This window comes from Corvus cornix, chromosome 4, assembly GCF_000738735.6.
Source record: "Corvus cornix cornix isolate S_Up_H32 chromosome 4, ASM73873v5, whole genome shotgun sequence".
NCBI classification, from domain to species: Eukaryota; Metazoa; Chordata; class Aves; order Passeriformes; family Corvidae; genus Corvus; species Corvus cornix.
This window is the reverse complement of record NC_046334.1, coordinates 10394865-10416952: the sequence shown is the minus strand read 5'-3', so window position 1 is coordinate 10416952 and position 22088 is coordinate 10394865. Positions and strand designations below refer to the sequence as shown.

The window sequence follows — 22088 nt, the reverse complement described above, 5'->3', positions numbered from 1 at the left end:
TTATTAGAAATCCCAGCTTTCCTTTGTTCATCAGTTTCCCAAAGACCTTGGGCTCCAAGCCTTGGTTTGTGTTCATCCTAGGGAATAGTTGGAATGCCAGAGGGACTAAACTCCTGATGCCCATGGGCTCTAGTGAGGGAGGGCTGAGGCTGAGGCTGCCTTTACGTTGTGTCCGAGTAACAGCGCGGTCAGGCCAGGGCAGTTCCAAAAACAATTCATCAGTTGCCAGCCATTAGTTCCTATCCTCTGCATTCAAGGGAATGATCAGACTGAAAAATAATCAGTGCTTTTCTAAGTAATTGTTATATCCTCCACTCCGTTTAGAACTAAGAGGTTTATTTTTTCCTGTGTGGAGCTCAAGTGCTGATTTCACAGTGTTGTGGAGAGGCATTAGTCTGTGGTCAACCACCTGGACCTTTTTTCCTTTTTAAGCCCAATGTTTAGGTGTTAAGTGTTTTTCCTTTCCAAGCAGTAAGTTGGTAACTTGCTCCAGCTGGTTGGAATCCTAAATGTTCACTGAACAAAATGCTAGAGGAGAGAGAAAGCATTTCAAGTGGTCCTGAGTGACATTCCTGGTGATGGGATGTTTCTGGAGGGTATCTGCAAGCCCTCCATGCTGAGCTCCCTGGATCTTCCTGGCCAATGGCACCTGAAGCACTTGGTCATGTTACAGGGACAGCTGCACAGCTTTGCCTGTTTTGTCCCAAACTGTCTCAGTGATTATTATTTCCCCCTGTTCCTATTGATGTGGTTTGAGCCCCATGAACAGAGGGAGGAGATGCTGAACCCAAGCCAGCCGTGCCTGGGGTGGCAGGTGGCTTCTGGTGAAAGCATGGAAGGGGACCTTAGCTGTCATCACCACCTCAGGCTTTGGAACAATTTCCCTTTTCATTTTTCCTAAGGTTGATGGAACCAAAATATGTGAAGTTGCTCTTAAAGTGAATCACAGTTTCTTGCTGCTACTGCTGTCTTCTCCCCTGGATTAGATCTGAATGAGCCAAGTAGCCCTGTTTCTTGTGCTCTATTTTGCAGGTTTTCTCAAATACATTCTTGAATTACTTTTCAAACGTGACAGAATTTGACTTTTTAAAAGTCAATTCTATTTCACTGCCAGTTTTCCATTAGCAGGTCTTTAAACTATGAAAAGGAACTGGGAATATTTTGCTCTGCTTATCTTAACATTTCAGGGAACATCCTGAGACCCTCAATGGACCTGACTGAGGAAGCTTTTGGTAAACAAAAGCATCACATTCTAATGTAAGATGGTCTCTAACAGACTGTAAATAAAATACTGTTTCTAATTGCACAATTAAATTTTACTTCCCCCCTCCTCCCCTCCTTTGGAATTAGTGTGTGACATTGGTTATGTTATAGACAGCTTGAAATATCAAAGCCTTGTTTTGTAATCCAGCTTTGGTTCTCCTGCTCCAGATGGATTCCAGTTGTATGATACTGGCTAACTTGTATTGTTTTAGCTTTATAAAACCAAATTCTTCTGCAAAGAATGTTTTTAAAGTAATTGAACCTGGTGTTTGGCATTACAGATATTAGCCTCACCTTGACTGCCTAGGAAAAAAATCATCATATGAAGGATACTGCTTTAAGTGAAGTGCTTCACTCAGAAAAGCATATTTTTAAATATCTTTGAAAATTGCAGGATACCAGTGCCTGTTTAAATTTTTTGTTGTTTCCAGTTGGGAAGATCACTTTTAAATAAATCAAAGAATTAGGATTAGAACCAAAATATGTTTGTTTTAAATGTATTGGTAAGGAAATTCAAAACTGAGGGAAGAAATACAGGCTGTACTCCTGAGAAGGCTGGGATTATCTTGTATGGTCTTGTTATAAAACTTCTGTCCTGTGGGAAGAAATCCCCACCTCTCCCCAAGCAAAGAAAAGATTGAATAAATCTTTAATTTTAAAATGTGGAACAGCTGTCTTCTTCATCTGTATTGTAAATAAGGAATACATACTTGCAAAGCCACTTAAAAAATACAAGGTGGAGATTTAAAATCCAGTAAGATTAAAAACTATAATATATAATATATAATATATAATATCCCTTCCACCTTCTTGCTTCAAGGTCATCCTATAGCATGTTGTCTACCAGCTGGTAGGACATGGCTGCCAGTGTGAGCTAGCCAAATTTTGCACTAGGGATTTCCATCCCAGACAAAAATCCAGGCTGATTCTGCATAAAAACTGCCCCAGGAAAGTTGGAAAGCATATTTTAAAAGCTTAAAGGCTTTGGGGGAAGAGGCTGTGCAAGCAGTAGGATCTGGGTTCTGGAAGTCAATGCAATTGCTTGGGGTTTCCTTTATTATTAGCAGGAGAAAGTCAATCTGGGCATGTTATTTTTATTATCAGCTGCAGCAAAAATGAGTCAGTCAGACAGGGCACAGCAGTCCCTGCTTATCTTGCCTCTTTGTTCTGATGGGGGAATGCTGAGCTCACGAATATTCACACAATTCAAACTGACCATCATGAGCATGCAGAATCACCCTGTATTTGGACTGTTTTCTCTTCTACTGTAAGTGCATAGAAATATATAGTCTGTATTCACTCTCAGGGCTGCAACTTCAGCACTTGTAAAAATTGTCTTTAAAGACTGCAGGAATTACTACTTAACAGAGGAAGCAGTTTTTGGTAGGTTTTTTTCACTGAAATGATAGGGATAGTTTCATAAAAATTATATTTCTAGGTGAAATGTTGGATATTGTGCTAACAAGCTACTGAAGCTTCCTAAATCTGCTGCCTTATTTAAAAAAAAAAAAAAGCAAACAGCTAAACGCAAGCTTTCAAAACAAAACCACAATTTTCCTTTGTAAAATCAATTTCATTTTCTGTATTTATTCAACTCAAGCCATATTACTGTATCCCGCAGCCATAGGGAGGAGAGGAGAGAAGATCCAGCAGGCAGAAATTGTGCAGCAAGATTGATTCATTTAATTATTTTACAAACTCTTTTATAGACTTTTTCTTCATCGTCTAATTGGTCAAAGGATCAGCCACCCCCCTGGGGTGGTTGGCTAAAATCCTAAACATCCATTGTCAAAATATTTTTCTACTGTACCATAAACAAGGCTTTGCAAGGTCGCAGGTGTTCATAGTTTATAGAACTCTGCTATTATCTTCGTGAGAGAGAAAAGTCTCTCACGGGCTTAGAAAGAAGCAGGAAAATTTCTTGCTAATGGCATTTTTGTATCCACAATTTCCCCTTTTTGTTTTATAAGATAACAATTCTACTATTAATCCTAAATAGAAATTTACATCAGTTATTAATTTTAAATATGTCCTTAAGGCTTTAGCTATCTGACTCCATAACAAGAAATTTAAAGTTCAGTCTCTGCTTGTGGAAGGACCATCCGCCTGATGGTTGACATCCTGGTCATCATCAGAAGAGTCATTAGGCTGATGATCTACATTCTGGTCGCCATTTAGATGGTTGGCGTTCCGGTCATCATTTGGAGGTTGCCTGTTCTGCCTCTGGTGCCGTAGGTCAGGGCGAACGCATTTTGAAGGTAGCCACCGTACCCCAGTATCTGTGGAAATGCAAGCATACCCACAACCCCAAACGATAAGCTCATGCGGGCCTTCCCACTGGTTAGTGAGTAAATTCCGTACCCAGACTTTTGCTCGGGGCAGTTGTGTCTCGCCTGAAGACTGCAATGAGAGAAAATGATTCAGAATAACAGGATTATTTGAATTTTGTGGTACTGTAAGGTGATTAATTGTATACAAAGCTTTTTCTAGTCAACTCTGTGGGGTTTCTCCATGCATTCCCCCTTTTTATTTTTCCAAAACATGCTTCAAAGTACCATGAGCACGCTCGACAATGGCTTGGCCAGTAGGAGAATGTGGGATACCAAAAGTATGGTCTACACCCCGTAGGTGCAAGAACTGCCGTGTCTTCTCTGAGGCGTAGGCAGGACCATTATCAGTCTTCACAGCAGCCAGCACGCCCAGGACTGAGAAAGCCAATTTCCAATGGGCAATGACATCACGGCCCTTCTCTCCAGTGTGAGCAGTAGCCCACCTAGCTGAGGAGAAAGTGTCAATAGACACGTGCACATATTTAAGCCGACCAAATTCAGGGATGTGCGTTACATCCATTTGCCAAAGCTGCAAGGCTTTTAGCCCTCGGGGTTTACCCCCGGTGGCAAAGGTGCAGCAAGTCCGTGACAGTCAGCACAAGCACTGACAATGTCACGCGCTTCAGTTGGCGTTAAATGAAACTGCTTCTGCAGGGTATGTGCACTTGGATGGAAGAAACCGTGTGATGCCTTGGCTTGTGCAATTTTGTTCGGCTGAGGCCCTACCCACGCAGGGTTGGCCAGCCTGTCAGCCCTGGCATTGCCTTCTCTAGGGTGGCTGAGTAGGCCTGTGCCTGTACCTGTGCCACCCTCTGGGGGAGCCACTGCATCAGAGAGCAATTCCTCCTCCTTGCACCCCGGTAGAAGTTTCCCGACTGTTGGCATGAGTCAGAGATCTACAATAGTCTGAGCAATGCTCTGGTCTGCCACACCTCTTGCACTGGGGGTGTAGCCACCACGACCACCGCTTCTGTCACTGGTCTCAGCTTCTCTGGTGGCTGGAGCGCCGGCGCTGTGCCGGCAGATAACGCTGGGACCGGCGCCACCGCCGCTGTGGGTTCCAGGTTTGGAGCTGCTGGTCGCGCCACTTCCATGTTCACCGTATCTCTCACAGGGGCGCAGGCGGCACGGAAGGCGCAGGCGCGGTGCACCCCGCACAGAGGGGCACCTCTGGCCACTGCAACAGCTGCTTTTGCAAGCTGAGCAGCTCCTCCAGCGGCCGTGAGATGTTCACCAGCTCTGTCAGCAAAGGCAGATGCTGTATTAGAAGGTCGATTGCTTGGTTCTGCTTTTCCACAGCACTGTCTGTCGCTACAGAGGGTGATGAGCTGCATCCGGGCATTCTCAGCATGGCAGGTGCATGTGCAGCCGGGCTAGGAGCCACCATGGCCATCCAAGATGCCAGCCCGCTGAACCGCAGCCCTGAAAAACCGGTGGCTGCCGCTGAGTCAAATGGCAAGGCGGGCTGCACGCCCTCCCCGCTGCCCCGACACCCCCACCAATTTCTCTGCCAGTGCAGAGTCCTTGGGAGGCATGGAGTCCTGCGACTGCACAGGGTGACCCTGTACAGACTCTGGGACATGCTCTGCCCATGGAGCTGGAGCGGATTTTTTGGATCTCTCTCCTTCACATTCCACTGAGGCAGTCGAGCCAGCTTTACTGCTACAGTCAAGGTCTATCAGCAGAGAAAACAACAACTGCCAAGTGCTTAATAATTCTAGCACTGCCGAATCCCCATATGGGAGCTCATGTCGTATAGCACAGCCTAGTTCCTGCCACAGCCCAAAATCCAGGGCAGTGTCTGGGTTCCAGGAGACACCATGTAGGGCAGCCCAGTCTAATAACTCACAAAGTGAGTCCTCAGCGATGGAGGCGTTCATTGAAGTGATAACACCTTTCCAGACTGATAGCAGAGCGTTGGGTTTTAAACCGCTGTTTGCCATTCTCTCAGTCCCATCAGACATCCTGGTCTGGGGTGGGGGGAAGGGAACAGCGTACCTCTAGAAAAATTTGGCTTGGCTCGCAGCGTGCAGGACACATTGCAGCGTGCAGATCACGTCGGGGTGCACCAAATATTACTGTATCCCACAACTGTAGGGAGGAGAGAAGATCCAGCAGGCAGAAATTGTGCAGCAAGATTGATTCATTTAATTATTTTACAAACTCTTTTATAGACTTTTTTTCTTCATCGTCTAATTGGTCAAAGGATCAGCCACCCCCCATGGGGTGATTGGCTATAATCCTAAAACATCCATTGTCAAAATATTTTTCTACTGTACCATAAACAAGGCTTTGCAAGGTCGCAGGTGTTCGTGGTTTATAGAACTCTGCTATTATCTTCGTGAGAGAGAAAAGCGTCTCACGGCTTAGAAAGAAGCAGGAAAATTTCTTGCTAACAGCATTTTTGTATCCACAAAACCAGATGTGTTTCCACAACAGAAATGGTTTGGTATTGCATTAGGTGCATGTGTAATGTTGCCCAGTCATGTTCTGTTCCCGCAAGTGCAACTTGGGAGGATGCATTTCTTCTCCAAATGGTTATCTCCTAAAGCAGAGGAGCTCAGGACTGCCTGGGAGTGCCTGTAGCTATCCTGGGCAGGAGCAGGAGGTATTTTGGGATTCCCTGTTACACATCAGCAATGGATATTGCACAGATGTTATACACTGATGTATAAATATACATCATATATATATATACACATATAACTGATGGTTGTGTAGTGGATGTGTGTTGTGGCTGTAACTAACATTGAGGATGCTTGCCCTCAAAATCCCTGGTATGTCCAAATCCTTCTGAGTGCTTTGGCAACAGCTGTTGATGCAATATGCAAAGCCCCTTGCCTACAGTTAGTAAATGTGATTACTGTGAGTCCTCTGAGGCTTGAAGTTCTTTTATATTGTCTTTTGTTGAAATCACAGGAAAGTTAAGCTCCTAATTCAGATCCGTAAGTGCCATGGTATATATAAATGCCTAGCAAAATTGAAGAAAGCTGTAGCCAGCGATACTGGGATGCAGCTACTTACTCCAGGAGAAAACTGAAAATAATCTAAATCAAATTTTCAGAAAAAAAAGAGGTAATAATATACACAGAGGCTGAGATTTTTGCTACTAATATAATACCTTGTATGAAACTGTGAAGTATACCTTCTGTATACTGTAGAGTAATATTCTGTATATTCTGTAGAGTAATATATCCTACTAGCATGGGGGGTAGCACAACACACCGAATGAAGCAGGAAAATTATTAAGCCCTTTAACTCCAGTGCTTTTGATGAAGGATACATGTGTGCAGGGGCAAGTTTCCCCCAGAGAATTAAGAAAGAGCCCAATGAACCCCACTTTTGTGGATATGAAAGGAAGCTAAATAATTTTTGGCAGGCTTTAAATTGTATGGGTCAGGATGGAATCATTACTTGACTGAGACCCATTTGGCAGGAATGCTGCAAGTGGGTGTTTTGGTAAAGATGTTAAGGAGCTGGAGTGATATTGTTCTATATGGATAATAAAGCAGCTGGGCATTCAGTGGAAAGCATAATATTAAATACCATGTGTCCTCATTGCAGAGAAGCAGTTGCACAATCCAGATTATTTTGTTCAGTTACAGCCTTTAGAAATTGTAAGAAATCTGGCATAAATAGACAAAATGGATGATAATCCTCACTGCATGAGGAAATGCAGGACTTCAGGTTTTCAAACTGATCATCATCAGGAAACAACACAGAACCAGTGAAGATGCTGTAACTCCTCTACAACTATTTTGTAAAAAATAAAGAAGCTTAGAATTTTAGTATTTGAACTAACAAAAGTTAGGAATGATTTCAGTTACATCCATTAATTGCTGCAGAGTTTCATGACAGGCTTATTAACAACTTTGCAATAATTGAACAGACAGAAAATCCTTCATCCAAGGATTATGGAAAAGGAGTCATCATTGTATCAGGCAGAGATTAAAATACCATTGTATCAGGCAGAGATTAAAATGAAATAGGGTGTTACTGCAGGATTTTACATGGAACAAATGCAAGAGATTAAACCGGATTGAAAAAAATTACATCCATGCAGATTAAAAAAAAAAAAAAGAAGAAAAAAAGAGAGGGTGTGAAATAGCACTGGGATTAAATTTAACACAAAGGAGAAACGCCTAAACTTTGTAACACTGTGCTACCAGCTGATCAGTAGGGGAGGATGTGAGGAGCTCGAGCCATATGTCTGATGCTCCTCATGTAGAAAGACCCACATGACAGTCCCTAGTCTGAGATAGGCAGGGCATTCATTCTCAGCTTGGCAGGGCATCATTAGTCTGGTTTTGCTCTGGGACTGCAGCAATTCCCTTGAACAGAGAAAAATGTGTTGGCCTTGTAAATGGAATACAGTTTGTTCCAAGACATGTCCAAACCACCAAAAAACAGGCCGAGATTTGTTCTGGTGTCAAATGAATGCTCAGGGTAGCCATCAGGAGGTTGTAGACTGTTTCCTAATTTCATGGTGCCCAAAGCACCAGAAGACACTTGGACAGTTTGCAATATGACAAAGAACCAAAGCCAAGGTGATCTTCATCGGCCAGTCTGACTTTGCTGGAGATAAGGCCTTAAGGATAACAACCCAGTGCAAGCTGCCATTGCTGGTGCTGCCATGAGCATGTGCACTGGGACCACCAGCTACTGCCACATTTCTCTTCACCAAAAGAGCTGTGGCACCAAGAAAGGGGCTCTTATGGAACTCCAGCCACATGTGCTCAAAGAACGGATGGGAAAGCCACTTGAATAAAAGTACCAGCTCAGGATTTGTGCTCTAACCAAGGGCAATTTTGTATGTAAATGTACTACACCCATTCAACAGACACAGGTTTTCAAAATGAAAAGCCTGCCACAAGTCCCTTTATATTTTAGTGAGTGACAGCTACTCCACAGAGACATGGATGAACACCTTGGGAGGAATCCATATTTTTTTGCATTAGATTGCCTTTCTGATAGCTATAAGGAATAATTCAGACGAGAGACATTTTTTTCAGCACAAGTAGTTAATGTTTGGTTTCCAGGCAGGTATTCCTGTAGATGACAAACACACACAATTCCCATCCAAAGGAAATGAAGTTTTGATAAAAAGCAGAAAAGACCATGTTGCTCCCTCTAGTTGCATACTGATCTACTCTTCTTAGTGCTAAAGAAATTAAAACACGAGAAAAAAACAAAAAAAGATTAAATACTATCAGACAGAGAAAGAATTTTTGGTAATATAAGCTGAATGTTTGATGTTACAAACTGAAACCCAGCAGCTTGTTACCATAGCAAATATATGACATTACATCAAGTATTCCTTGCTATAAAATATCTAAAGTTCCAAATTTGAAATGTACTATTTCTATTGCATAGCTCTTCCCTATAAAGGCAAAGGTGCCAGTTCCTGAGCATTTCTTTTTATTTTTCTTCTTCAAAATCCAGAAAGCATTCTTGTGGCTTTTGTTGAGGCAGACATAACAGCACACACTTGTCGTAATCCAAAGTCGAGAGAGATCTTTTATTTTCTCTACTGCTATTCTTATACCTCTTGATAATTGCTGTGGCCTATTGAGATTGGCTGCTTAGCAAACAATGACAAGGCTGTCTAACAAACAATGACCATTCAAGCAGTCAAACAATTAGCTATACAAGCAAAGGTATAGTTGCTACATATTATCCACAAGTTCTTCCTTGTACACTCTTAATGTCCCATAACAAGAACATCTCATCCTTATGTCCAGAACATCTTCTCTCATTGATATGTTCTTGGCCTTCTCTGTGGGTTTCACTGAAGCTGCAAAATTTCCACTGTAAAATTCTCACGGGTAAATTCTGACTGATTTCATGTCTGATTCTGTGAGGCCCTCAGACCAGCTGTCAGCCTCATCAAATTCTGAAAAGTAAAGTGAAATAATCAATGTTCCGAATATGCTGTATTTAACTAGCTGCAAGGTGATACTTGGGGAAAGGTATGGGATGCTAGCTCTATAAAACTATTTACTGCATTTATTGAACTCCTAAAGAAGCTGTTTAATTAATTGTGTTTAATAGACATATAGTTTAGTATAGGATGAAACAAGAAAGTTAGAGACAAACCTTCTCCTACTGAGCAATTAGAGTGGGATGATGCAGACCTTTGACAGGAAGGTTAGATGAACAGGGTAAGAGAGAATTTACTCAAGTAAAATTTAACATGCAGCTGCTGGGTGATGTGTTCAGTGTTCCTGCAGAGTGTATCTGTATAGAGACTGCCTATTACTAAATATTGCCTATTACTAATTATTACCTATTACAGACTTTTTATAGAGACAAATTGCTTTATGCGTAAAGGAGTATTGAAAAATATCTGGTTGGCAATCATGGAATTGCAGCCTGAATCTTCAGCCTGATGCTAGGATATTTTTACATTAAAACTACCCATGATGTCTTTCCAAGATTATGTGGAGTGTAGATGTAATGTCCTATGAATTTGACAGAAATCAGAAAACAAAGCCACAATATCTGCAAGAGATAATATACACGTTAGAGAATATTTGCCTATGTCTAAATACATGAAAATAGATCCAGTTTATAGGTTTCTGCCCCAGGGTTGGAAAGAGGCAGACTTTCCCTGGAATTCAGTTTGCAAAGTTTTATTTGCCTGATAAAATTTAATCATCTGATAGATCCTGTTGTCTTCAGCTACTTCAAGCATATATGTTGGGCAGCTACTTCATGCTTTGTGAGCCTTGATTGCTCACCGTCATTTATGATGGTGAATGGAAAGAGACAACAATTATCTTTCTTATTTGATTCATAGAAACTGTGAGTGAAGTCTTGGATGTTGCAGCTTCTTCTGCCCATGAGGAAAACTTAGACAGTGATAAGGAAGCAGTAGCCTCAGCAGCTCAAGAGATTTCTGACACAGACTCAAAGAGCCAGGACACTGATGCTGAGGAGTCATGGCAAACTTCAGAAGGTGCAAGAGTCCAGCTGGGTCTGCAATGTTTGTCAAGTGCTGATGGCTGTGTGCACTGAACCAGCTGCAAGAGCATGCAGAACTCAAGTGATGCAGTGCGGCTGCCCATGATGGCTGTGTTTGGCATCACAGTGTTATCAGAAAATCTGATTTTGAAATTATGTGCTATGCAGTAGAAGTAGGTTGCTAAATTCGATTGTGTAGTGTGGTGACTCAGTGCCCTGCTCAGTGCCCTGCTGTAAGTGGCTGCATGTGAACTTCATTAAGAACAAGAAATTCTCCTTGTGCTGCATATAACACATTTTTTCAACACCTGACTTGATTTGAAAGACAGAATTTTCTTAAATTCTATTGGTGTAAAGAAAAATATAGAACATGTGGTATGAATAAAGCTTGCAGTGCTTTGGTGCAACTATAAACAATCTCATATTCCTTTTGAAGTTGAATGATGTAATTAAATGCAAAGAAAAATGTGTGTTAAAATCATCACTGTGGAGATTTTCAAAGGAGTTTAGAAGTTTGGCCTCTAAACTCTTTTAAAATTGGAATTAAAAAGCTAAAAGGAAAAATGTCTGCATACCTAATACGGATTTGTAAATTCTATCCCTTTAGTCCAAGAATCCTTTGGACTAAGGGAAACAACTTACTTGACTGTTTGTCATTGAATAAGTAATTTCCATTGTTTCTCATTGGTGTTTTGTCTCCATTTTCAGTTTCTGAGGAGGAGAAGACAACTGAAGAAGTTGCTTAAGATCCCTAAAGGTACACAGTACAGTTGCAGCATGTGGTTTTCTGCTCTTCACCTAAGTTTTTATCTCAGTTAGTGACAATTGGAGCATGTGGTAAGTGCACATGCACTGTTATGGTGAATTTGTATTTCTGCTCTCAAAAAAAAAAAGAACTTCATTGAAGTATTTCTTATTTTTTGGGAATCATTGCCAGCATCTTTTAGAGGCTAGGGAGCAAATCCTATATCAATTGTCATGCTGTGTATTTATTTATAGCTTTATTTTAGTCCCATGCAAACTGGATAAAGATCTGAGAATTGTAGCTTTCTTCCAAGCAAAAAATGTTCTTTGGATATTTGGTTTAAATTATATATGGCTACTGGACTTCTGGATTATTGTTCTATACAATAAAGCAGTAGCCCTCTCGACTGTCTTATTTTAAATAAATGTTTTCATTATTAGTCTCTCCGCACTTTCAGTTTGTGCTAATGAAAAATACTGGATATAATATTCTTTCTATTTTGCTACTGTCTTTCTCAGTTGGCTTTATTTTTTGATTGTCAGAAAAGTTGCAAGCCTATGCCTCTCAAAGTTTTTATTTTTGATCAAATTAAAAGCCAAATGTACCTGAGGGTACCACATCAGAAAATCAAGTAACCAAGAACACATAAATGCTGTGGTATAGAGAAGGCAATCAAGTTAGGAATCTTTTTTTTCCCTTGTAAACATCTGGCATCTAGATTAAGAAATAGATTAATCTCCTACCAGTGTACAGGTCCACTCCATTCTGTTTAAACTGCTTGGACTCTTTTTGACAAAAAAATTACTTTTTATGAGTATAACAGCACAAGGTTACAAAAGAGCTTCTTATTGAGTTCCAATTTGATCTCGTGCGCAGGGGGAAAAAGATTTATGAAATATTTTACTACTTGGTGCTGTAAGATTACTGGCTGTCATTTGACCAATTTACAAGTCTAGAACCATACTGCATTCCCAGTCAGGAAAGAATTCTTTCTTCCTTTTTATTTTGGTGTTTTGATTGTAAACACTTCGGAGTATGAAGCTTAACTCTGACTTTGCATTAAAACACATTATACTTTTTAAGGAATTCAAGGCAAAGAAAATGAAATTAAAAGAACGTTGGTGTGAGAATCAAATCACTATCTAGTTAACTTTTTTTAAAAAATAGTGGTTATTTAGTGAAGGGATAGAGGAAGTAGTAATGGATTAAATCCTCAGATAAAGCCCTAAGTTGATGCTCAGAGAATGCCTGAGAAGAGATGTTCAGCTGTTCTACTGATTGTGTCTATTGGGCCCAAATTGACACTGCTATGGAACTACTTATATATGTAATCTCAGCAAAAACAATTGGTTTACCTTGTGCTTAAAGTTAAGCAAGTAACTATTTGTAGAAGTAAGTCCAGCGTGCAGGGAACACTTATGCCTGAGCAATGTGGATGAACATGACAGATTCCTTGAAACTGGGCTTTGGTGATGGCAACAGAGCAAGTTCCCATAAGCCATCCCAGATAAGCATGATTTACACATCAGTGCTGTGTATACTCTGTAATTCACTTAACTGGTAACCTGCAGTCAAATTTACAGTGTGCTTTGAATGATTGCAAAGAAAAAGACCTGCTGAATTTTGTCTGTTGTTTATTGTCGCTTCTTCTAAATCAGATTCTTTTTTCTTTTTCCCAGTAAGCAGTGCGGAAGCCTTTGGAAAGTTTAATGCAAATATTTGTGGCAATCAACCAGCTGATTCCTGTGTGAAACCTCATACTCTTCCTTGGAGACATAAAAGAAACTGTACAGTCTGTCCTATCACACACCGGTCATTAGGGTCAGTATTAGTGCTGCAAGAGATGATTTACATTGCCTAGAGAGACGCTTCTGTGACTAACATCTCTGCTGTAGAAAGTAGCATCCAGTCAAGCCACTCAGGATGTTCTAAATACATGTGCTAAAAGAAGCAGTAGACTTAACTAAACCATGCCAGATGAACTCCTTCTGTGTCTTTGTTGTCTTGATACATACATTGATTTCTTACTTTTGGTCCAAACTGTTGTTGTGCATAGTTACACCTTTGTAACATTCCATGCTAAAATGTAAGCAAAAGGTTTTAAAATCAAGTCAAAATATTATAAAAGTAGCTGTTAGCATTTTTAAATTGGATCACAGGGAAAATAACAACCTGTTTGCTCCTGAGTTTGGATTTCTGATTGTAAGCATAGGACATCTGGCTGTACATGATCTGATTTCCCCCCTGCATAAACATTTCAGATGCTACCATTCCTTGCACAATAACATCCAGGAGTAAACATTTAAGGCTCCTGCTTTGGGAAGAAAACCTGTTTGCAAGTAGTAGCAATAGGTACTTCATAGCATTACAATCAAAATAGCACTGGTCAGTGTTGTCATCATGGATCAAAGTAGTGGCTCCTGCCTTCGGTGGGCTGGGCTCTGCTCCTCCCAAATCTCATTCAGCTTACTGTGGTCTTTCTGTGTTGCTCTGTCTTCACAGTGGCATGTGGTGGTAGTATAGCAACACAAAGTTTTGGTGTAAACCTTCAAACTGGTACAAATCACAAGTGTTTTAGGCCATGGCAAAGCCTGTCTCCAAGCACTTGCAGACAGAGAGCAAAATGCCTGTGAAGGGCTATGCAACAGGTGTTCAAATGCATTCTTAGGGACTAAGAAAGAACTGAATAGCTAAATAATGTTGTTTTCTCTGTATTAGCTTAATAAAAAATACATATATTATGAATAACAGGTTTGTATGCCACTGTGCTCCCAACGCTCCATTGTGCTACATGTACAAGCGTGCATCTAAGATAAAACATTGAGACCGCATTGCAGCCATCACAGAATGGCAATGATTCTAAACCAGGGCTAAATAAGGTATATTATGTACAATTTATATAGAAAGTGTGTTTCATAAGGTGTGTCTGATTCTTCTCTCTTCAAGCAGAAGTTTGGAAAATGTTGAAAGAGAAATTACAGCATTATGACATTCCTACCCATAGCACAAAGCGACACATGCTCCTTCCCCCATCATAAAGCAAATTATAATAGTGTTCCAACAAAAATATAACCTGTTGCTCCTGGACCTACTTAGGAATAACTGGAACAAGGCAGAGGCAAAAGCAGGCTCCTGAGCTTCAAGAAGACAAACCACAGCCTTCTGTTTAAAGGATAAAGCCTCTGTGATTAAAAGCAATTTTTGTAGCCAAAGCTACTGGAATAAAAATCTTAGACCAATATTTTGTTGGATAAGAGTCTATTTATCTGGTAGATTAAACATGCTGCGATGGATGTATGCACTTAAATGTTCTATTTCTTCATTTTCACTAATTGCTAGTAAAAGAAGTTATTTTAACTGCTTCTAACAGTATGGTTTCTGAAATTGTAGGCTTTTCTGAATGGCTTTTTATCTCTGGAACTGCTCTGGTACATGGCAAAATATTTTAGCCCTCCAGAACAACTGCCTGAAGGACTGAATCACAAACTATGATGAGCTTTCCAAAGTTTTTCATCCTTCCAATTTCAAAAAAATGTGAGAGTCCCAAAATAGCCTGTACATGTGCTTTATGTCAGAGTTCCTCTTTTTTTGCTTTTGTTTCATATAGGTTTTTTTAAATTAAAAAAAAAAAGAAACTACTCTTGAAAGACAGAGGAATTAGGAATATATTATGAACTCTAGCTGTGATGATATGTAGCACAGTATGGTCTGCTTCAGCACTTGACTCTCTTAGAATAACAACAGAGATATTTTGCAATTCGCAGAGCTCTGGCCATTGTTGATTCAGTCTTGCTAGTATGGAGTCTGAATACCACATAAATTAATATTTTTCTGTCCTTCACTTTCAAAAAAGTGAATTTTTGAGTTGCTACACAAAGGCTGTGATGAACCATGGAAAATGTTGAAAGATATTGTTGAAATGGATCATTAAGAAGAACAAGGCCACAGCAGAGAACAGACATAATGCAAGACTAAAGGAGATGGGAGGAAAGGTTTGGTCTTGAGAATATACTTCACTGGCCAGAGCAAAGCTTGAGATTCCAGAATTTGTCCAAATGGCACATTGGTCCTTTGCTGTCAGCAACTATCTGTGAAAACAGCTGGCAAGGATTTTCACCTCCCTCTAGAGCCAGTTGTCCCTCTAAGTTCACCTCTCTGAAGGGCAACAGCCTGTTGCTGCTGGCAGCTATTCACAAAGCTGAAAATTCTGGAGACAACGAAGTCCATCTAACAGTTTCAGGTTTACTCTTTGCCTGTATTGATGTAGATATAGAATTTCAATTTTATGTTCGTTTGTTTCTTCAACACATAAGACAATTACTAAAAAACATAATTCAAACTGCAAGCTGGTTCTCAGCACTTGGAAAATCCAAGAGTGAAATACTTTAATCAAGATTTCATATGTCTGTGTAACAAGCTTTGATGATGTGATACTACTTTTTAAATCTGTTTTTCTGAAAAAGGAAAAAAACCACAAAAAAACCAAAACAAAGACAAAAACTCAATGTATTCCAACCCAGCCAAGAATGTGCTGTGATTCTTTTCCTCACCTGTTGGCCTCTTAAAAATTTTGAGCCAACTAGCCACCCCAACTTCTGCTTTACTAGGCAGCTGAGAGGAACACAAAGTTCCTACCAGCTGTGTGATAACTGAGATCAGTTATATATAGGTGTAACTACACCTATACACATAGATGCAACTATGCACAACAACATATATATATATATATATTATATAAGCTACTTGTAGTGTTTGGCAACAGATAAGTAAATATATGATGCAGCTCTGTGACACTTTTGTGGCTGCAATCAGCTACTGTAGGTGCTGTTTCCTCCCTGTGGGTGGTTAGGAAAGACTGAGAGGAGAGCTGAGAGGACAGAGGCACATAGAGGGTGAGGGCAGACAAGCAGGGACAGAAGGTATTTTATGTAAAAGGACACAGGAGCTCACTTTGTGTGCTGCCCATGGGGTGGTCCATTTCCATGGAGTGCCATCCCTGTTGTGATACACACAATTCTGCTCTTAGGAAAGGTATTACTTGGCTGTGTGCTTTTCTTTCTTGCCCTCCTCACCTGCTGCAGAAGATGGAAGCTGTGCAGGATGATGGAAGTCAATTCCATTCCCAAGCAACAGGGTTCAGGCATCACCATGGGTAACTGGATTCTCCTGCATTCTGGGCATTACTCTTTTCTTTGGGATGCTGCAAGAGATTTTATCTCCTCCAGCTCTTTTGGAGGGGGAAAAGGGCTAAAACTGTAGGTTTCTATGCTGGAGTTATTCCTGCTACTTGCTTGAACTACAGGTAATTAAACAGGTTGTTGAAATAGCATGATTTGCTTGTGGTTTATTGAGAGAAACCAATTAATTTTTATTCATGCCTCAACATATGTTATAAATCCATTTTCTGACATGGGGTGAAAAATTACTATAGGGGCATGTGGGGAGCCTTAACACCTGCCACATGCAGGAGGCAGCTAGGGCATGTGAGGGGGAAGGAAACTGCCGACATTACAGGCAACCCCTTTAGAAAATGGCAGTAAGCCCTGTCTGTGAGGGGACTTCGCCTGACAGGGCAGAGAAAGCTTCCACCACGGGGCTGCAAGCGACCATCCCCCTGCTGGTGTGGCAGACCCCCGGATGCCAGGGAAAAAATGCCTGGGAAATTGGGCCGTGGGAGGAGTCTTAGCACATAAAAGCATTGAACTGCAATGGAATTACCACCCACCATTTTTTTTTGTCTCTTGGAGGACCGAGGGCTCACCTGGAAGTTCAACTCGCTTCCCCCCCCCACCCCGCCTGCTTTTTCTCCCTGCTCTCCTGCTTCTTCTGATGCGCGGGAAAGACTCCACTACCAGAATAAGTAGTAAAGTAGGTATGTTTATTCCAGCGCTGGGACGCATGGGGTATAGTTCCTCCAAAGTCATGCACGCTAACAGCTGCATTCAGCTTGGTATATGTCAGGTTACAAGCTTGAGGATGTGCAGCTGTGCAGATAAGATGTACTGACCAGGAGAAGGGAGGGTGAACTCTGAATTCTTTAATCATAACATAACTAGTAGAAGCTTGCCAATGTAGTCTAATTATGTAGAAGCAGAAATGCGCTTTGATAGGTTTGAGTCAATTAAGAGTTAACAAGCTGGTATACTATATAAGTGCCTCTGGATTGCTAATAAGGGGAGCTTGCTTTTATCAACCATATTGGCTGGTCTGCAATTTCTCCCCCTGCCGCAGTCACTGGACTTTTCCAACAATTAAGTTTCCCAATACGCCTATACATATTCATTGCCTAGTCCCGCCTAGCTTCTCTTCATATTACAATGAGCCCAAAAGTCATTTACATTCGCGTTGCGCTTGCGCAGTGTTGTCTGGTGGTCATGGGTAGGGGTCTCTGAGATGAAAACAAGAGTCTTCCTCAGATGAAGTAAAGGGTCTTCCTCATCTTGAACTTTTCACTTTCCTCCCTGCGCATGCTCTTTATGTCCCTGGCCTTAAGGCCAAAACTTCAAGGACTGGTTTGAGTTAGTTTTAGGTTAAAAACAGGATCTTTGGTCAAGATTCCTTCCCTTTATCAATAGTCTCGTATCTTCTTATCCTGCTTTGGTAGACACAATAAGAGTTGGGCAAGCAGTACGCATTGCTTCTAACAAACAACTTCTTAGTAAATAATTTAACCTCTGCTTCCCCATCCCCCTGATTCAGTCCCCCCTTTTCTAAAGAGTTAGTAAATTCTTTTACTAATACATAAATTCTTTTCCTAATGATTTTTTACAGTAAGCATCCCTTAATGCTCTTCCATGTGCATTTGACAAGGTAGTTAAAACTGATAACCTTTTATAGTACTCTGTAGTTCCAAATAAGCAACATAATAGCACAAGGCAGGCACTAACCAAGATTAATAAGACAATTATGGGGTGACATAACATATTTAGGATGCCAGTTGCTGTAGGTGACCACTGAAAAGCACATCCCACCAGTTACGACTTGCATCTTGTTCTATTCTTTGCAAGATTCTGCTTATTTCTTGTGTGTCATGATAGATGGTGACTAAGGTCTTTTTCCTGTTTTCTTCAGATTTCTTCTAAAATCTCAGTTAGGTCCTGATGTTTCGCTAATTGCTTTATTAATGTGAGGTCCATCCCAATATGTGTGGGTAGCAATTTATGGTATATGGTGTAGTGAGACCTTATCAATTGATGAGACCCAACCAGTGCTAAATACGAAAGGTCACACCCAACAATCTTGGCAAAATTACAAATACAAAAATTAGGGTGATTCCTGGCAGCTACATTTATATTACTGTCATCTATCATCATAAAAGTGCAGATAGTTCTTAAGCACACACAACCTTGACCAATATATACAAGTACAGCTTTTGCTGAAGTGTCTGGATGGATCTCAAAGTGACAAATGCCTTGTTCTGCATCAAGACATATGTCTTTAGCATCAAGTGTATTACTTTCATAGATAAATCCTTGTTGTTCCCGTGTGATGCAAGATTCTAAATTTACTGTTTGCCACTTTTCTCCTACCATCTGAGCCCATACTCTATGTTCAGAGGGGTAAAAAACTGTCCCTTCATAGTTTAATCCCAATGCAACAATAGGATAAATTACATAAACTGTGGCATTACGTATAGTAAGCACAAAGGCAGTAGCTATGTTAGTCATTGGGTCATAGGTGAAATTTACCAAGGTCCACCAGGATTGGAGCTTTCTTTCTAATTTAGTAGCATTATTCCAAACAGCTCCTCAGATGTCAATAGGGAAAACACCTTCACTTTCCTCTCTTATAATTAAGGAAGCTGTTGATTGCATCCATAATTGGGCTCATATGCAGCTAAGGGCTAATGATACATTGTCTTGAGCTACACCAAGTGTGTTTAATATCAGTCTGTGGTCCAGGTCGCTGATTTTTGTGAGGTCTGGGAGTATTTTTGAGACTTGCCACTGGCTGTTTCCTAACGCTAATAAGGCGGATTGTAGGGGCTGTTTTAATTTGGTCAGGTCACTCGTTGCCGTGGCCAGTTTATTCATCAGTCTCTCTGAATCAATTCCATTTATAAGTCCCAGTCCTGTTCCCAGCATGCCAGTCAGGTCTCTCCGCATTCTGCCTTTGAGGGGGGGGGTTGCTTCTGCAGCCAGGCTGTCCGCCCTTCAAAGGATGTTTGTATTAAAGCGGAGCAGGCTGGTTGGACCTCAGACATATTAATTTGCATTAGTAGTTCTACATGCTTAAGAGACTACTCTGGATTAAACAGCAGTAATTGCTGGCCTGTGTTTCTCACTACATAAAGGCCAATCTCATAAATCTTTGGTTCAGGTTTAAGTGATGTGACCTGGGTTTGGATTCGATTGCCAGTGTAGGTTGTAGGCCTAGCTATGGCATTTATCTGGAATTTGAATGAGAGCCCATTACTGTCCTAGGCCCAAAGACAAACCACTTCAACAGTCTGTACTAATGTAAAATTATACCAATGTCTTGGTTTGAAACACAGGTGTCTGCTAAGGAAGGCAGGAGCCTCCCTTGGAATGGCAGATGCAACCCCCTTTCCCTCCGAGTTATTATAATTTTGAAATTAAGGGGCTTTCAGGCAAAGATATGGGAAATAGGAATAACAGTTCTTTACCATTATATATCTATATGTGTATAACAAGTCAAACAAACAACAATAACTATGGCAGTAACAGCAAACAATCACAAACCCAGTCCCAGCCTTCTCAGCTGTCGGGCCCTTTCCCCTTGGGTGCAGTTCCACTCACAGCCAGCAGGGGCGCTGGCAGCTCCCAGTGAGCAGGGCAGGTGCGATGGTTCCCCCGCGGCTGCAGGGGGCGCTCCGGAGCGAGCTCAGGGAGCACGTGGCACTGGTGCCCTGGGATCCCAGGAAGGGATGGGACAAAGGCTTCACAAACCCCTGGGCAGCTGATCCCAGTGTCTGGCTGGACCCTCGGGAACAGCAGGCTGGAACAGCAGGCTGGAACAGCAGGGACGAGCACAAATCCCGGGTGGCAGATGAGATGTATCCAAACTCAGGAGCTGCAGTGGAAACCCCCGGAGATCTGGGCAGGCAGGGCACGGCGGGGCTACAGAGTGCAATGGTGGGGGCAGGGCGGCCGCAGCCCAGCTCCCAGAAGGGCAGGGAAGGCGGGCTTGGGATCCCGGGGTTTCTCTGGTAGAAGGAAAGCAGCCGAAGAGGCAGCCTCTCTCTCTCTCCGTCCAAACGCCGGGAACTGACTGCCCGCAAACCTAGGTGAAAGAGACGCAGCCTTCCCCCCCCTGTGGCCAGGTCCTTTGTTTTCCTTAAGCACCCAGCAATTAGTCCCCATGGCAACATGTATGGGGAAAATTCCTTTAAGAGAAAAACAAAAACAGGAGGAGAACTAAAACCCCAACAACCAACAATCTACTTCACTTGAATGACTACAGATTTCATTATGTTTGTCTGTAGGAGTAGCTGAAACACTAATTCGGGTTCTTTTTTATGAGTAGTTCCGTTAATCATTTGGCATCCTGTTTGATTTCTTCTCCTACAGTTCCCTGAAGCTGCCAAGTTTTTTGTTTTTCCCATTCTTGCTTTGTATACACTTGATTTCCATGCATGACCACAGTCAGCAGGTTTATATCCTTTAAATCAGAATATTTCCCCATGAATCCAGTAAACTGCATAAAGGCTTGGGACCATATGTCTTCTCTCCTATGAATAACTTCCCAACTGGAGGTTAGAATTATGACTGTGAAAAAAACAATTTTCTGGGTTATACTTGTGTGCCATCCTAACATTTTCATTTTGTTCGGGTAAACTTCAATTTCAGTTCATCATCACCAGGGGTCACTTTCAAAGGTGCCTCTGGAGCCCTCTTTACTCAGGTATGGTGAATCCAGGCACTCTGATCTTAATCACGGTATAAGTGGTGAGAAGTACCTGAAATGGTCCTTCCCACTGTGGTTCCAGAGTTTTTTCTGTAAGAGAATTAACATACACATGATCTCCAGGTTGAATGTCATGTACAGGACCGTCCAAGCCTCAACTTCAGGTTCCAGCCACATGTTTTCCAATTTGTCTAAGCTGTTTGTCTAAAGCAATCATATAGGTGGTTAGCACCTCTTCCCCTATTTGGGTAGATACTCCTTTCTGTACCCTATATGGTCTCCCATAAAGTATTTCGAAGGGACTTAGCTTTTCTTTAATTCTGGGTTTGGTCCAAATTTGTAACAATGCAAGTGGAAGAGATTGGGGCCAGGGTAAATTAGCTTCTTGCCCTAGTCTCACAATTTGCTGTTTAATCAAATGATTCATTTTCTTTACTTGACCACTCGACTGGGGGTGGTATGGAGTGTGGAGTTCCCAGTCTATGCCTAAATGTCGTCTAGTTTGTTGTACCACCCTTGAAATAAAATGTGGTCCCCTATCTGAGGATATTGTGGCTAGAACTCCGAAGCGCAGTATTATTTCTTGTAGTAATGCTTTGGTTACTTCTCGAGCCTTAGCAGTTCTAGTAGGAAAGGCTTCTGGCCATCTTGAAAAAGTATCTGTCAGCACTAGCAAATATCGATACCCTCCTTTTCTTGGAAGTTCCGTAAAATCAATTTGCCACTGCTGTCCAGGCCCATGGCCCCTCCCAGTTTGGCCCATTTTCGGTTTGGGGATATTTTTGGGATTAGTCTGGAGGCAAAGGTTACACTGTCAGGTTACCTGCACAACAGTTTCGTGTAAGTTTCTAGTGATAATTTTCCCAATTAAGTAGTTATATAGGGCATTTGTTCCCCAATGCGTTTTCTGGTGCTCCTCT

General features: G+C 41.5%; 1 protein-coding gene across 2 annotated transcripts in view; it reads left to right on the top strand.

Moving 5' to 3' along the window:
- LOC104697278 (mitochondria localized glutamic acid rich protein) overlaps positions 1-16630 on the top strand; it is a 29619-nt gene extending 12989 nt beyond the window's left edge. The window contains exons 5-7 of one of the 2 annotated variants that reach the window (XR_005601746.1): positions 10393-10551; positions 11265-11393; positions 12981-16630. Coding sequence is in view for 1 of the 2 variants with exons in the window: in XM_039550816.1 (XP_039406750.1) it covers positions 10393-10551; positions 11265-11302 (197 nt within the window). In the remaining variant the exon portion in view is untranslated. The remainder of the gene's footprint in view (positions 1-10392; positions 10552-11264; positions 11394-12980) is intronic. The other variant, XM_039550816.1, reaches the window with a different exon arrangement.
- Positions 16631-22088: the final 5458 nt, after the last annotated feature.